We start from the raw sequence: 17778 nt of genomic DNA on the forward strand, positions 1-17778 counted from the left end.
TCTATTTACATTTTCCTGTTTTCAAACAGTACTTTGTTTAACTGGGCACTCCCCGATCTGAATGCAGGCAGAACAAAACTAATTATAAGAAGTTAAACTTGTGCCTGCTAGCCAGTTTAAAGCTGGAGAAACGGGGGCAGATTGATCTTATTTTCTGAGTTTAAGTAAAAAGAGAAATTAATTGTTAAGCGTTTTTGTTTTCTACTAATTTGAAGAGCCTTAATACAGAAGAGCCTTAGACATTTTGTGCAGCTTTCAAGTTCAAAGACAACTTTTTCTGGCATATTTTTTTTTGCTATTGTTATGCATAGCTTATAGGTTTCCATAACACATAACCCAAAAGGTAAATATCAGAGGGTCCATTTTGAGGCCAGTGCCTACTTGGCTCTGTGGTATTGAAATATATATTTTCCATTTATCTCTTTTTTTGTCTTCCCAGCTGGATTTTCCACCTGTCTTTTCTGTCATTCATTCCAGAGAGCTTGCAACTAGAGCTGTGATCCCCCCCCCCCCCCCCGGGGTTGATGTCACCTTGTCAACAAGAGCAGCAGGCTTATTTTGTGCTTGTAGTTGAGTCAAGCTTCTGGACTGTAGCTAAAATAATGGATATGTCCCTTCCCCCCTTTGAATTCCTTAATAACCTTTTTCTCAGTATATAGTTAAAGAGCCACAAAGCAGTCTTCAAATGAGAAAATCCACTCATAGTGTAACTTTTACTGAAATTAGATGCTGAAAAAAGAGTGCAGAATTTACTTCAGAGAAGGCCATATTTTTGCCATCAGTTATGGCAACCTTCCTCAATCTGGTGGTTTTTTTAAAAAAGGAATGTTGGTTTTCAAATAGTGCCTTGTGGACGCCTAATTGTAAAGTTGAATGATAAAATTCTGGATTCTCATATTTGTAGCACAGAAGTCCGCTTATAGAGTTTTGCTAGACAGAAGAGGCACAGAACAAAAATGATAGCAAACAAATATCCAAACAATGCAATATTAAATCAACAACTGCCTATTTTAGTGAACGTATTTTAGAAAAGACCAAATTAATTGGAAGAACACATACATGTGTGTAATCTTGATGAAAATAATATTTTACATATTCAGATTCAGTGTCTTTGTTAAAAATGACTTTGTAACTAGTAAATGGTGGCCAATTTTGATTTGAATGTATCTTTTCTACGAAGAGTTGTTTTGTTTTGTATATTTTTATTTAAATACATGTGCCCCCCCCCCCTATTTTTAATCATCACTGATCCAGTGAAGCGTGCACTTTAGTTTTGGAATGTTTTGCAATAACAGTTTTAATGCTCAATCAGGTTTTATTTCTTTTGCTGCACAATATGTAGACATTCAGAAATATGGACAGTAAACAGTCTCAGTCTGTGAGGTGGTTTATTTTCTCCAGAAATATTTGATGGAAAACATGAATTAGTTTTTATTACAGCTTATTGGCTTGTCTCTAATACCATGTTTGGTTTGCCATAGAGTAGAAAGCTGTAGACCATAGGTTTGTGCAAGTATATGTATATATTTAAATATTGGACCCTCTGGCTTAATGGCTGTTATAGCCAAATTCTTTTAAATAAAGTATGTGTGGGCAAGGAATGCTTATTTCAAGCAGGAATTGCAAATGAGACTTACTGTACTACCAAGCAAACTATTTAAAAAAGCTTTTTGATTAACCTTGCCTTTCAGAACCATTGTAGTGTTTTTGATGGGAGATATACACATTAGGTGAAAGGACAGTGTTTCCAGGAATATAAAATGAAATTCAATCTTGATACGCCCTCTTGTGTTAGGGGATGAATGAACTTGATGATCAACTTTATTAAAAGTTCAGGGGCATGATTTAACTTTCAGTATTGCAAAGAAAAATACATGGTTATTGAGCCAGAGAATGAAGATGTTTATTACGTTTTTATGAATTGATAAAAACATAGTATGATGGATTATATAGCTTCATAATACTTAGAAAAATTGCATAGATGAATGTGGTCCCAGATTATGCAGTTTTGTTATTATATGAAGCTGAGAATATCATTAACCAAGAAAAATAGTTTAGTTTTCTCCTTGGCTATGCTTCTTTGCACAGGTAAGGAGTGTTTTAAGTATGTTGGTATATTCACACATGGACATGGTACTCGTGCACAGAGAAAGAGAACAGAATACCTTGAAGAAGGTATTCAATAGTCATTAGGCTAACAGCTTAGCCTTGGTAGGGATGGACGAAGGAAAAAAATAGAAGATTATCTTGCCTTGATTCTATTTGGTATGAGTGAATATATAAGATGCTATCAAGTTTCTGTTGTTATACCCTGCAATAGTAAAGTAGACTTCAGGTATTCTTTATGGATCTGCCTCACCTTAAAGGAGTGACACACAGGACACACAAAATATTCTGCAGAAAATATCTGATCCATTATCCAGTGAGCCTATCCCCAAGTTAACATCCTTTAAGTCAGTGACCAAAATTATTGATGCTAGCTGATATTGAAGGGCATAATTAGAGACAGTGAGATTGGGTAAGGTTATTAAAAACTTTGATTTGCTTTTTGATCTTTAGGAGGAGAAAATGTACTACAGATCATTGAAGAAAAAAATATACAATAAAGGAGTTATTAAGTAATGAGTTTTTCAATATGGTTGAGAACCAGGTAATCAAAAATATATGTCTTCCAATTGTAGTCCCTAAAGAACCGGCAGAATATTTCAACCTGTTGATTTTTCAATTTGTCCTGGAGTTGCAGTGGAAGCCCGTGTAGCTTTGCATATGTTTTGGCTGGCCATATTTCAACTTACTAAACTAAAATATTTTCAAATATTTTGGCTGCTTATAGAGCCATAGCATAGAAATAAATCACTCTGTGCTTTATTTTTTATTAACTTTAATATGCTGTTTATAACATTTAAGTATGTAATTTTATAATTATTATATAATTATTTAATTTTCTAATTTGTAAACATTGCTAAAAATAATGTCAGTAGGATTTTCATATTGGTAAATTATGTTTAATAGCTACCAGTGTATTCTGGCATTTCCATTCTTTCCTGATGAATAAATGCAAACTTGGTTGTCTGAATGGAATCAAAACATTTCTCTTCAGTTTTTGTAAGGATTATTGTATATATATGTATATGAAAAAAAAGTTTGTTGTCTCCTAGCATAGTGGTCCCCAACCATTCCGGCTTTTTGGACTTTGGCGGGGGGGGGGGGAGAAGGTATGATTCTGTGCGAGTGGTAGCCGAGTGTGCACATGTGCAGCTCCATTTGTGCAAACGGTGGTCACTGAACAGGTTGTCTCCTGGTAGTGGATCGCAGCCTGACGGTTGGGATCCATGCCCTAACATATTGAAGAGTGATGAAAACAAATGATCATTTGACAAGTCACAATTGGAGTTTTAGATATAACTTGGTTCATTATTTATATTTTCCTGCTATGGTGGGTGGAGAATTTTACCTCATTTGTGTCTCAAAATTTTTATAATGAATTTCTTCATTATTTGTTGATTGACCTGGAACATAGCTGCATTAGAAAATAATTTTTGAATGTTTCTCATCTTCAACAAATTGTAAATGCAATAAAACCTGTTCATGGCAGAAAAAATTATTTATCTCTTCCCCCATTATATTTTTGTGTAAATTGTTCCATTTCTACAGTTTACAGCATTACATGTTTTATCCTTAACCAAAAATAGCATCTTCTCCAGATTAACATGAGATTTTCTTGTAGTTAAGAATTGTTTTAAACAGGATTTAAGATATATATCTTGCTATATAGTGTGCATTTTGGCTTTTGGCAATTGTGTAGAATTGTGTGCCTGAGTTTTCTCATTTCTCACATTATGGATTCTCTATTTGTTTAGTATTTCAGAAAAGGACTCTTGACTTCCTTAATCATTAACTTTCTCCTTAATATGTTACTTGTTGGAGATCTATTTGTGACCAGAAAAGATAAATTCAAGGTGATGGGGGTAGGGAGGAGTGTTGTATTCAGTTTGAGCTGTTAACTTTCCCATGCTGTAAACAGCTTTATCTTTAGCTCCTAAGGGTATGTGAGCACATTATTATTTTTTTAAAAAAAATAGGGAGTTCTGAGATTGAGTTGTTTGTACAATGGATTAATGGTGCTGATACAAAGGAAATCTGAATACAAATAATCCTCGACAGCTCATTTAGTTCAAAGTTACAATGGCACTGAAAAAGTAATTTATGACCATTTTTTCACACTTATGACCATTGCACCATCCCCAGGATCGTGTGATTTACATTTGGATACTTGACAATTGACTCACATTTATGACGGTTGCAGTGTCCCGGAATCATGTGATCCCCTTTTGTCACCTGACGAACAAAGTCAATGAGGAAACCAGATTCATTTAACAACTGTGTTACTAATTTAAGAATTGCAGCGATTCACTTAACAAATGTGAGGAAAGTCATAAAATGGAGCAAAACTCACTTAACAAATTTCTCACTTAGCAAGATAAATTTTGGGCTCAATTGTGGTATACATGTATTAGCACCCATTCATTTAATTTTCTAAATATCTTTTACTCTTCTGGTCCCCAGGAAAGAAAGCTATTTTGGATTCCAGCCCATTTCTCTCTGAAGCAAATGCTGAAAGAATTGTGAGTACCCTGTGCAAGGTTCGAGGTGCTGCACTGAAATTGGGACAGATGCTGAGCATTCAAGGTAAATATCAAGGGAACTCATCTAGGTCCCCCCCCTTCCTTTTTAACATTCTTAAGTTTACTGGGATGAAATACATTGGGAAAAGCAAGGATAGGTGAGCACATTCAACAGTACTGGATCATAATTTATTAAATGTATTTGCCACCTGACTCCATTCCAGAGGGCACATAACATGTAGTTTTAGAAGATGGTATATAACAAAAATGCCTTTCTCGGTAAATCTCAAAGGCTCTCCCCTGTCTTAAATGAACAAGTCTTGTTGAAGTTTCATCCCTTCTAGGACCAACTATAGGTTAATTTTTCTAAGATTGTATATCTCTACCTGGATCCTTGTTTGGTTTGATAAGTAGTTATTAACTTCATTTTTTTCAAAAAGTATGCTGGATCAATCTAATCCATTTTTAGCCTGTCCTGTGCTGTGTGGACTAGATTTCCAACTGCTGGAAGGACTTGTAAGAATATCTAGGTGAATATGGTTGCAAATTCGAATGTGATTAAAATTCTTTCTCAGACTTATCCCACAATGCAGGAAGTTTGGAACTGGAATTTGAAGACAGCGTGTGGATATTGAGTGTAGGATTGCATCCCATGTCTGTTTATAATATCTGGGTACATACACCAAACTGAAACATGAATTGTTTGACTAAGAACTCTGAATAAGCTATAGTTGGTAAAGTTTATGTATAGTGTTAAGTTATAAATCATGTTTGGGAACTACAATTGCGTAATTTATATCACATACTAAGCCATAACATGTTTTTGGTTTTGGCTTTGCACGGTAAATGAATCCAATCAATATATCAACATTGAAGTAGAATTTTTGTAATTTTGATATCATACTAGCCCTTTTCCCTTCTCCTGTTTAATCTAAGTGTTGTTAAACATCTAACCTGATGCAGGCTTCAAAGAAACATGAACTCTTGGTCATTGGTCATTCATCTTCTTATTAAAGTAACATGACTGAAACTTCATATTTAAAAGAAAGTTGCATTTAAAAAAAATAAAAAATGAAAAAGCCTGAAAATAATTTAGATTTCAGAAGAAAAAGAAAACACATTTCATTTTTTCAAAGCAATAAAATAAAGAGAGAATTGAGTGGCCTAGTGACCAAGGCAACTATCATACTTTCAGGATCAGACAAAGGCAAACTTTTCTTAGAAATAATGATGAGAAAGGGCTACTGCTCTGAAACCTGGTTTTGGGTACTTCCAAATACAGATAGTTGGTTTGTGAGAAGCAGGATATTGAACAAGTTAAATCTTTGTTCTCTTCAGGATTAATAATATGTCAAGAGATGCCACTACATCTTATCCCTGTAATTCTCCACTACAGTTGCTTATATTAGGTTTCTATTACCAAGATCCTGTAAACAAAGAATCTATTTGACACAGCTTGGTAGGGCGGTAGATATATCCACATAAGCTTTTACTAGAATTACTAGCGGTAGCCCCATGGATGTGAAATGTTAGCCATGAAAGTTTATTTTAAGACTCACAGTCTTCACCCCCATACCATATATTTTTTTAAAATGTAGTGGATTATCTCAGGTTGCTAATGGGATTATTTGTTAACCTTTAAGACATCCTAACATGTTGATATAATAGACTAACATGACTCCCTTCTGGAACTTGGGTTAGAAAATGTTTTACTTATGTGACAAATATACCTAAATTATGCCGTTTCAATAAAGCAGTTCATCATCAAATATGGAACTGAATATGTTATAAATGAAAATGGAATTTAGGTATAAATCATGCTGTGCACACCCAGAGCATGTAAAAGTGGAATTGTTAATATTAATGTTACCATAATTGTGAAGCCGGGAGAAACAGCTGGCAGCTTCCTGTTTAAAATTAAACAATGTTTCTATTATTACAATATATTTATTTTATTTTTTAAAAAAATTATACATTTATATTGTTTGTGAACAGAGTTGGTTCTGGGTATAATTCATATTCAGTGATGATTACTTAAATTTGAGAAATGTGATAGAGATTACTAATATTGTTATTGAATCAATTTTTCTATTATTAACAATGCATTGCAAATGTTGCTGGAGGGTTTCAAAGTGGTAAGCAAAACCTTAGTGAAAGCAATATTAACAGAATCTATGGATGTACAATGTGTATTCTTTCTCTAAATTCTTCCACTCTTTTGCCGAGTTTTGTGTTTTTCTTGCTCTGAAAAGAATCAGGCAATTGGGCTGCCCACATCAGACATTTAGCTCAGTCTACTGTCAGTAATAATATTTGTTAATTTTTAAATCAATGTTAGGATAAATATTATTTTAATGTTTTATCTTCTTGCCTTTATTGTTTATAGGCTGCCTAGAATCACCTCTGGGTGAGATGAGCAGCATATACATTTAATTAATCAGTCAGTCAATCAATCAATTAATCAATCAATGGGTTTTTGCAGCCTGCCTGTAGTTGTTTCATGCCTTAAAACTAACTGCTAACTCTATTTTATGATTAATATGGTTAATAACAACTCACTGGGGAAAAGGAGCCAGCTGAGTTTTATGGAATATCCATGCATATAAAGGGATGGATATCAAGAAGAGAGCTCATTTTTCCTGTTTACTTCAGCTGGGTGCATCATTGCTTAGAGGTAGTTGCGAAAAAATCTTTCTAGGACATGTCTAATACACAGGAAAACTATGAAATGGATTGAATAGTATGCTACATAATGCAGGACAAATGTACCCAATGCAGTGTCCTCCAGATATGTTTAACAAGAATTGCCACCAACCCCCACTCAGAATAACTCAATATTTAATTCAGCATATCTGGAAGCCACCAGGTTGGGAAGGGCTGTGGTAGGGAATGCATAATGCTTTGTGGTAGCTCTGCTTCATTCTCTTAATCTATTCTCCTTCATTGCTCACTCTGTTTGCGTGACCTTACTTTCAACTGATTTCCTGATTTACCAACCCTAGCAGGTGAGTTCCCAGCTACATTTGCTCTCTGTTCTGTCTTCTGTCTTTTAAAATGGTTTCCTCACAACCTTCCACCCCCACCTATAAAATTATAAATGTGCAACGTAGAGACCTTTGTCATCACCACATAATGTAGGTATGTTTTGGTGCTTCTGCTAGATGGAAAGTACAGATTATTATTACATTATGCCACTTTGGAATGATTCCTCTAGGAGTCCTTGAAAGCTTGGCAGACCTCTTAGTACATTGCAAGCAACCCAGATATGTCCAGAAAGAGACATATTTGGTCATATGGTTAAGATTTACATTCTGCTTTTTGGATGGAGTGAAAGACAGAATTGAGGCAATTGACATATTGACAATTAAGAAGCAGCTGTTATCATGAGAATAATCTGCTTAATCAAGCTGTTTTATTACGATTTAGTGGGGACAGCTCTGGAATAAATGATTTCAGCACTGAGAGTTTCAAACTTGTTTCTTAAGAGCAGATGACACAGTAGTAGTGTGGGACAGTCTACATTTTGTATGCTTCTAAAAATAGCATACATGAAATCTAGCAGCCCAAATTTTGCTTTAACACACGGCCCTTTGGCCTGCATGTTCACTATCTGATTTGTGGCCTTCCTGCATGGAAGTGCCAAAATGCTTGAATTTGAATTGTTTGCACATTGAGTTCACTTTTGGAATGTGGGTAGTTATGGGTGGGAATGGGTGACTGCCTGCTCCTATTTTCATCCTTAATCCCTCACACAATTTTATTTAAAAAATTGACCACACCCCTTTTGAGGGATGTCATCACGTCATCAGATTGCATTGCCTTCTGTGTTCCCCCAAAAGGTCATGAGTCTGAATTGCAGTCTCTGTTCCAAGAAACTTTACCCGATCCTTCTTCAGCAAAATGTTTGTGAACCTTTTGAGCTGTTAGTATGAATGTAAAGATTTGGTGTAATGGTTAAGATGCTGACCTAGAAAAAAGGAGACTTTAAGGTCTCCTTTAAGCGTGAAAGCCAACTGGGTGAATTTGGATCTGTTACTCAGCCAGCCCACCCCATCTCATAGGCACACACACAAAAACACACAGATGGCTTCATGAAACTGCAATAAAATAATATCTAGAGATAGCTCAGAAGTAAGGATCCTGTCACTATGACTAGCAGAATGAGTATAAATTGTGCAAAATATCTACTCTTATATACACTATATTGATCATCCTTCTTAATAACAAAATGGCTTCCTAACTGTTGCTCAGTATTTTGATTTAATACACAGAATGTGCATGATCTTATGTGGTGTTATTTGTGCTGAGGATAATGTACATTATACATTATGTTCCTATCACACAATGAACAAGTTAAAATGCTTGGCTGTGACTTGAGATCAATAATAGAGATTGGAAATAAAGCCTTTTATAATTGTGGGCTGTACCATGTTTTTGTCACTGTATAACTGACCCTGGTTGGGTTTTTGTTTCTATTGTTCTCTCTAGATGACGCTTTCATCAACCCACAACTCCAAAAGATTTTTGAACGCGTTCGGCAGAGTGCAGACTTCATGCCTTTAAAGCAAATGATAGTAAGTCACTGATTTAGGAACATGAGAAGTGAGAACTTGGGAACAAATCAGACCACATCATTTATACAATGTCTCCTGATGCAGACTGGTATTCTTGGGCAAATAGGTGAAACGCAGGGCCTATTCTTGCTAGATTGTAGCCATAAATGCTCAGCCATTTTTTCTTTTTTTAAGATTAGCTCTCTGCTTTGTAAGAAATAGTTGTGGGGCATATTGTGTAAATAAATTGCCATTGGCTTTGAAACACTTTGTTGATGATTGTTTAAAATAGTCCATATCTTATAGTATATAAGAAAGCCTAATTTATATTTAGATAATGTAATTTTTTTTGTTTTTATTTTGCTGCTAGAAAACGTTGAACAATGATCTTGGCCCTAACTGGCGTGATAAATTGGAGTCTTTTGAAGAGCGACCTTTTGCTGCAGCTTCTATTGGACAAGTTCACTTAGCTCGTTTGAAGAACGGCAAAGAAGTTGCCATGAAAATCCAGGTGGGGCTGGTAGCTTCAGTGTTTATCCCAAATGTGTTTTCTGATCATGTATTTGGCAGTAATACTGCTGCTGGGGATAATGTTTCTAGCTGTTTGATGGGTCTACTGGCTGGAGGATACCAGAGTCTCTGAGCTTCTTGCCAAGTTTAGCCTTCTGATATTTAGGAAAAGCACCATACAACTTTCACATTAGAAATAGAATTCAAAAAGACATATACCTGTATACCTCCAATGAAATAAATTAAACCAAAAATCCCAAAGGAGTAAATAAAATGGGAAGTTGAAAAAACATTCCAGATGAAGTTAATAGGAAACCATTTTTGTCTTATTTGAAAGAAAAATAACACAAACATGCACTGGTAACGATCAGAATCTGAGTACTATTTGATGATTATTTCATTTGAAACATTCTGAAAAGTAAGAAAAAATTAATCACTTTGTTAAAAAACGTCCCATATTTAATCTTAACTTTAGAACAAGCAATTGGGTTGAACATTCTTTGTATATAAGGCAATAATTATTTGTTGCCAGTTAAGTGTAGTAACTGCATCTGTCTTTTCCTTTTATGGTGAAATCAGAGTGGGTAAGGGGAAAATAAGCTTCTTTCTTGGGCAGCTTAGACTGCGTCAGGCTCATTCCTTCACAGCTTGAGATCAATTGAGATACGATCTTAGATTTATTCTTTGACTATGACAATTGTAAGAGATTGGTTCATGTGTATTAACTTTCAATGCCTGTTAATCTAACTGATTATCTGAATTTGCATCTGGTATCAAATTCTGAGAATAACTAATGCAAACCATTCTGTGTACGGAAATCCTGGCATTGTACTTGATTCTTTCGGAGTTCATTTCTATCAGCGGTTACATTGATACTTGTTTTTCAACAGTATTTTTTTTAAATCCAGCAATCTAAGTTAAGATAGGAGGAATTAAAATGTTCTTTTAACTGTTTGAATCAGTCAACCATCTGGAGCAAAAATATTGAAATGTGAAGGTGGCTTTTCACTCTTTTAAAAAAAAAGGAGGCAGCATAGTAATCTGTGTTTTCTATCTCAGGGTTTCTACTTTTACAACGGCATAATGGAAAAGAGATTATTCTGAATATAAAGAACCCTTATAAAGGATTTTGTGCTGACCCTTTGTTAATTGATAATTATGAAATGCCATTTCCCCCACCACCACCCACCAAAGACATAATTTATAAGCATCTTAATATCTTTCATATACCTCTCCAGAAAATAGTGGGAAAGACTTGCATTTGTAAGTTTGCTAGCAGTCAGTCTAGATATTATAAAGCTAGATTGGCCAATGATCAGAGTTGGTAATAAACAGCCTCTTAAGATCCTCTGTTATTTTTTCTATGCCGAGTCCAAACCATTATTATACTTTTTAGACTTAAGGTGAAGAATAATATTTAAGTTATGTAGCTGCATAATTAGATGCTTTATGTGGGCAAAAAAAAGGAATGACCTTAGAAATACTTGGAAAAACATATCTCTTTATTATTGACATATTACCTGGGACTGCTGAGTTGTGGCTTCGCACTATCAAGAACACTACAGATTTCCCACCACTAATTTAAAGGACATTAAGATTCAGAATCAATTCTCTGCTCATCATTGTGCTTTTCTGTCTCGCAGTATCCAGGAGTGGCCCATAGCATTAACAGTGATGTCAGCAACCTGATGACTGTCTTGAGTATGAGCAATGTTCTTCCAGAAGGTAAAATTGTTCAAGAGGGAGGGAATGTTGGGTTTCAGAGGTTTGTGTTGAAAGAGTTGATCTGTTTTTCTCTTCTAAGCGATACTCCTAAAACAGATTGTGCAATTGGGAAAGCCTTTATGTTTTTGAGAAGTGTTTCCCACTGTTATCTTCAGCATAACAGAGTAAGGAGATTTGGATAGGCCCCACACTGTTAGCCTTCTGTGAGACACTTAAAGCCTTGTTGTTCCTGTAGGCATTTGGGTAGGGATGTTAATGACCTCTGCTGGTTGGTTGTAAAAAAAATTCCTTGACGCGGAACTTTGGTTATGTGAATTATTACTTTATTGTTCTTTTAACCTTTTTTTTGTATTGCTCAGAATAATCACTGTGAAATGGATAGCAGTATAAAATGTTCAAAAGACAATTTTAGCATAAAAATTAAGATGCATTATTTATGGCTTTAGCCACTGTGTACTTATGCTTTATGTATCTGAAAAATGACATCTCTGAAAGAACACAGCATTAATAATAGAATAGAATAACAGAGTTGGAAGGGACCTTGGAGGTCTTCGAGTCCAACTCCTTGCCTAGGCAGGAAATCCTACACCACTTCAGACAAATAGTTATCCAGCATCCAACATTTATGCTTAGTTTTAAGTATACAGAGAGAGAAGATGAGAGAAAGATTAGCTTGTTTTGTAATATAGTATTCTTTGTCCTATTGGCAGTTTGTGGACTTTTTCTGTTTGGCCACAAATTGCCAATAGAAAAAAGAATACTGAACACAATTTTGTACCTTTATTTTGTAGCTTTCATTAATTTTGATAATGAAAGAATAAGGCAAAATGACTTACAGTTTTTTTTTATGTGTTGTTTTCTCTAGTAATGGACATGGTGACCAATGGTTTCCCATACTTACCCTGTGTATGCCATATCGAGGATGGCTTTGATCTCACAGTAGATATAAGCAAGCCAAGATGCTAGTTTAAACCTACTTCTCTCCCCTTTTCTTTTGCGTCTAGGTCTTTTCCCCGAACACCTGATTGAAGTAATAAGGAGAGAACTGGCCCTGGAATGTGATTACAAGAGAGAAGCTGCCTGTGCCAAGACGTTCAAGTGAGATACTCTGCCTCTCTTTGTTCCCAACCTTCCTCTTTTAGGAAGCATTATTGGGGAGGTACAGTAAGATAGCATTTATGCTGCAAATTGTGAATGCAATTTTATCTTAACATAACTTTTGGGAGTAAATAGTATCTGAAGCTAAAAGAAAAGGCTGCAAAACAGAATGAATGTCTTGGGTAAAATATTTTTTTAATATTTGCTGATCAAATTGCGCAGAAGTTTTAAGATGTTTCATTAATTTGTTGCCATACAGGGAGCTGCTCAAGGACCATCCCTTCTTTTACGTCCCTGCTGTGGTAGATGAGCTGTGTGGTCAGAGTGTCCTTACAACAGAACTCGTGCCGGGGTTTCCACTGGATCAGGCTGAAGATCTAAGCCAGGAAATTCGGAATGAGGTACTCTTTCATCTTCAGTGATGACAAAAGAAGATCTGTAAATGACCAATGTCTAACTTCTTTCTCAGACATTTTGTAAGACACACTTGTGAAGTCTGTGGGTTAGAGGTTTGGTTAGGGTAATAATCAAATTATGTGGTTGAGCACCTTTTGTTTCATTGGGAAGGATATTACAGAGTCAGTTTAGTTCTTTGCTTGGAACAGTTTTCAGGTAAAAAGATATAGAAGTCTTTTTGCATCTGTTGATTTTACTCTTTAAATCTGTGTCTCTAGTGAAAAGGTTTTCTGGGGTACTTGAAGATTTTTCAAGTTCTGCATTTCAAACACTGAACATACATACATACATACATACATATACATACACACACACACACACATACATATACATACACACACACATACACATACACACATACACACATACACACACACATTCTATATATTAAATATATATATTTGAAGTTTTAAAGAGATCTCTTTTCCAGCTATTGGAAATGCTTACAAAACTCAAAGATAATTCTGAATACAGGGCAAATAATATTCCGGGCAGACAGTTCTCTGCTACTGGACATTTTTTCCCCATGTCTGTTCCTGTCAAACAGCTTTGTGACCTTGTGAGGACGACAAGCTTGCCAGAAAAGTTCACCTTCTATTTCCTTGGCCAAGTAATGAGAAATGCATCATCTTCTTATTGCATAAGCACCCAAATATAGGTTTTCAAGTTAGGGGCAATTCTAGCTGTCCAAGGCTGATGGAAAAGTACTGTCAGTAAACAAGAGACAGAGAGTTGAAGCAAAGGACAAAGGGGGAATTGGAACTGAATATGGCAAGGATTAGAGAGTTAACATTAAGTCTGACAATCCTGCATTGGCAGACAGAGTTGTCCCGGTGTTTTAACACATCCTGTAGGAAGCTGTAAACATGTACCAATTGTCAGCCTAGTGCATATTTTGTTTTGTTTGTTTTGTTTTGTTTTATTTATTTATAGGCCGCCCTTTTCCCTGAGGGGACTCAGGGCGGCTTACAATCAAAAAAGGAAGGGGAGTGTAGGACAATACGAAAAAAGAAATGTGCACAAAGTAAATTAGACAATAAAACTCAACATTCACTCAGCATTCGGGAGGGGCGAAATAAGATTATCCCCAGGCCTGACGGGTTAGCCAGTTCTTGAGGGCTGTGCGGAAGGCCTGGACGGTGGTGAGGGTACGAATCTCCACGGGGAGATTGTTCCATAGTGTCGGAGCCGCAACAGAGAAGGCTCTCCTCCGAGTAGTCGCCAGTCGGCACTGACTGGCGGATGGAATACGGAGGAGGCCAACTCTATGCGATCTGATGGGACGCAGGGAGGTAATTGGCAGAAGGCGGTCTCTCAAATAGCCAGATCCACTACCATGGAGCGCTTTATAGGTGGTGAGTAGGACCTTGAAGTGCACCCGGAGACCAACAGGTAGCCAGTGCAGCTCACGGAGGATCGGTGTTATGTGGGCGAACCGTGGTGCGCCCACGATCACTCGCGCGGCCGCATTCTGGACTAGCTGTAGTCTTCGGATGCTCTTCAAGGGCAGCCCCATGTAGAGCACATTACAGTATTCCAGCCTAGAGATCACAAGGGCTCGAGTGACTGTTGTGAGGGCCTCCCGATTCAGGTAGGGCCGCAACTGGCGCACCAGGCGAACCTGGGCAAATGCCCCCCTGGTCACAGCTGAGAGATGGTGGTCAAAAGTTAGCTGTGAATCCAGGAGGACTCCCAAGTTGCGGGCCCTTTCTGAGGGGTTTAAATTTTGTCCCCCCAGCCTGAGTGATGGTATGGTGGTCAAATTTTTGGGAGGGAAACACAACAGCCACTCGGTCTTGTCTGGGTTGAGTATCAGCTTGTTTGCTCTCATCCAGTCTTTAACGGCTTCCAGTCCCCGGTTCATCACGTCCACCGCTTCATTGAGTTGGCACGGGGCGGACAGATACAACTGTGTATCGTCCGCATATTGGTGATATTTTATCCCGTGCCTTCGGATGATCTCGCCCAGCGGTTTCATGTAAATGTTAAATAGTAGGGGGGATAGGACCGACCCCTGCGCCACCCCATAAGTTAGGGGCCTCAGGGACGATCTCTGCCCCCCCACTAACACCGACTGCGACCTGTCCGAGAGATAGGAGGAGAACCACTGCAAGACAGTGCCGCCCACCCCTATCTCCCGCAGTCGTCGCAGAAGGATACCATGGTCGATGGTATCGAAAGCCGCTGAGAGGTCCAGGAGAACTAGGATGGAAGCATGGCCTCCATCCCTAGCTCTCCAGAGATCATCAGTCAATGCGACCAAAGCGGTTTCTGTGCTGTAACCGGGTCTGAAGCCAGACTGGAAGGGGTCAAGATAGTTAGCTTCCTCCAAGGTACGCTGAAGCTGGAGAGCCACCACCTTCTCAACAACCTTCCCTACAAAGGGGAGGTTGGAGACTGGACGATAGTTATTAAGAACAGCTGGATCCAGAGACGGCTTCTTCAGGAGGGGTCTTACCACCGCTGTCTTAAGCGCGGTGGGAAAGTACCCCTCCCGAAGAGAAGCGGTAACAACCGCCTGGATCCAGCCTCGTGTCACCTCACTGCTGTTGGCAACCAGCCAGGAGGGACACGGGTCCAGTATGCAGGTGGAGGTACTCACAGCTCGCATAGCCTTGTCCACATCCCCAGAGGCAACTTCCTGAAACTCAACCCAGAGATGGTTTGCCAAGTTTTCTCCTTGTGTCTCGGCTGGATCTACTGGGGTGGAGTCCAGGTCCGCTCGAAACCGGGCAACTTTGTCCGCCAAGAACTGGACATACTCCTCAGCCTTACCCTGTAAGGAGTCCCCCGTCTCCCTCCTATTTAGGAGGGAGCGGGTTATCCTAAACAGGGCGGCTGGGCGGGACTCGGCGGACGCTACCAAGGAGGCAATGTATGTTCTTTTTGTTGTTCTTAAGGTCCGAATATACTCCTTGGTGCATGCTGTCAAAAGTGCCCGTTTCGACTCGGACCTATCGGACCTCCACGAGTGCTCTAGGCGTCTCCTCCGGCGCTTTACCTCCCGGAGCTCCTCAGTAAACCAAGGAGGCCTCCGGGGGCCGCTGACCCGGAGGGGCCGTAGCGGCGCAATCCGGTCTAGAGACTCCGAAGCTGCCGAGTGCCAGGCAGCGACGAGGGTCTCCGCCGAACTGTGGGCGAGGGTATCAGGAATAACCCCAAGCTCCGTCTGGAACCTAACAGGATCCATCAGTCGCTTGGGGCGGAACCAGCTGGTCGGTTCCTCCTCCCTACGGTGGGGGTTTGGCCTCCGGAAGTCTAGCCTCAGTAGGTAGTGGTCTGACCACGACAGGGGTATGATCTCATTACCCCTCAGACCAAGATCGTAACTCCACTGCTCCGAGAGGAATACGAGGTCAAGCGTGTGACCCGCTAAGTGAGTTGGGCCTCGAATTACTTGAGTCAAGCCCATGGCTGTCATGGAAGCCATGAACTCCTGCGCTCCATCAGAGTGTTCACCGAGCGAAGGCAAGTTAAAGTCCCCCAGAACTATAAGTCTAGGGAACTCAACCGCTAGCTCGGCTACTGACTCGAGGAGCGAGGGGAGGGCTGCTGCAACGTAGTTGGGAGGCAGGTACGTAAGCAGCAAACCCACTTGACCCTTGAGGTCCAACTTCACTAGCAGGGACTCACACCCGACAAGCTCCGGAGCAGGGATCCTACGAGGTACTAAAGACTCCCGGACTACAATAGCCACACCGCCACCCCTTCCCTGGGCTCTCGGCTGGTGTAGCACCTGAAATCCGGCTGGGCACATCTCGACGAGGGGGACTCCTCCCTCAGGGCCCAGCCATGTTTCAGTAATACATGCCAGGTCTGCGCCCTCATCAGTTATCAAGTCCCGGATGAGGGGGGCCTTATGAACAACAGACCTGGCATTTAGCGACAGCAGCCTGAGACCAGGGTCCTGAACACCCGCGCCATCTGACCTTGGAGTGGGACTCCTAGGGCCGGAAGGAGGGATCTCTATGACACAGCGAGCCCTCCTTCCCCGATGATGGCCTGCCCTAAAGTCCCCGCCATATCTGCCTCAATTTGCACAAATACTAGTAATTGGGTAAGATTAACAGTATAGGCTTGCATTGTTGTCTGTATAACTATGTAGTGTGACTAGAATTGTGTTGTGTGAGCACAGTTGCCCACAAAATACACAACTTATTTGCTAGAAGCAAGAGAATGAAAAAAATGTGTTTGGGTTTCTATTTTAGATTGAGTCAGAGTTGACTCTGCATTGCTTTTTCTAAATTTGATCTTGTCTTAACTTAGTTCAGTAGTAGTCTTTGTTCCCTTGTTCATTTGCAACTCTTGTTTTCTATCAGTTATTATAGCTCCCTTTTCATGTCCTTTCATTCTTTCTATTCACACCCCCCCGATAAAACAAAATGTTTATGTCCATGTTTCCTTTCTGCTACTTGTCTATGTCTTGTTTCAAGCAAATGTTTTTTTATAATAATTTGAGTATCTAAGACGGTATGTTTATTAGAAAACTATGTATAATATGGACTCTTTTCTTGTATAGAATAGAAATTCTAGAATATTAGAATATCACTATTATGCAATAATGATAACCCCCTCTTAAAAAAACTATAAAGTCTAGAAAAGCAAATGGTCAGATGGCAGTGCATTTTCTGACTTAGTTAAAGCTGCCTTTTTGAAAGAAAGCTTTTGAATATTTTAATTTTCAAGCTGTAGAAGGATGCAAGTTCTCTAACTATTTGACAGCTGTAAAGCAATAGTGCTGCTTTTTCCTCCTCGTGCAAGTTCTGCCTTCAAAGAGAAGAAATATTTTATATATCCAGTATTATAGTTAT

At 38.9% G+C, this 17778-nt stretch overlaps 2 protein-coding genes across 3 annotated transcripts in view; one reads left to right on the forward strand and one right to left on the reverse strand.

The window, feature by feature from the left end:
- COQ8A (coenzyme Q8A) overlaps positions 1–17778 on the forward strand; it is a 56029-nt gene that overhangs the window by 32875 nt on the left and 5376 nt on the right. For both annotated transcript variants that reach the window (XM_087717874.1, XM_087717875.1), the window contains exons 6-11: positions 4567–4689; positions 9114–9199; positions 9549–9689; positions 11332–11413; positions 12418–12511; positions 12771–12912. In XM_087717874.1, coding sequence (XP_087574000.1) covers positions 4567–4689; positions 9114–9199; positions 9549–9689; positions 11332–11413; positions 12418–12511; positions 12771–12912 — 668 coding nt within the window. The remainder of the gene's footprint in view (positions 1–4566; positions 4690–9113; positions 9200–9548; positions 9690–11331; positions 11414–12417; positions 12512–12770; positions 12913–17778) is intronic.
- The window catches only part of CDC42BPA (CDC42 binding protein kinase alpha), a 172044-nt gene continuing 167133 nt past the window's right edge, over positions 12868–17778 (reverse strand). The window contains exon 39 of the mRNA XM_087717867.1: positions 12868–13007. Within this exon, the coding sequence (XP_087573993.1) occupies positions 12927–13007 (81 nt within the window). The 3' untranslated portion in view covers positions 12868–12926. The remainder of the gene's footprint in view (positions 13008–17778) is intronic.

This window comes from Thamnophis sirtalis, unplaced genomic scaffold (assembly GCF_051295495.1).
Source record: "Thamnophis sirtalis isolate CommonGarterSnake01/CBP01778 unplaced genomic scaffold, rThaSir2_p1.2 scaffold_6, whole genome shotgun sequence".
NCBI lineage: Eukaryota > Metazoa > Chordata > Lepidosauria > Squamata > Natricidae > Thamnophis > Thamnophis sirtalis.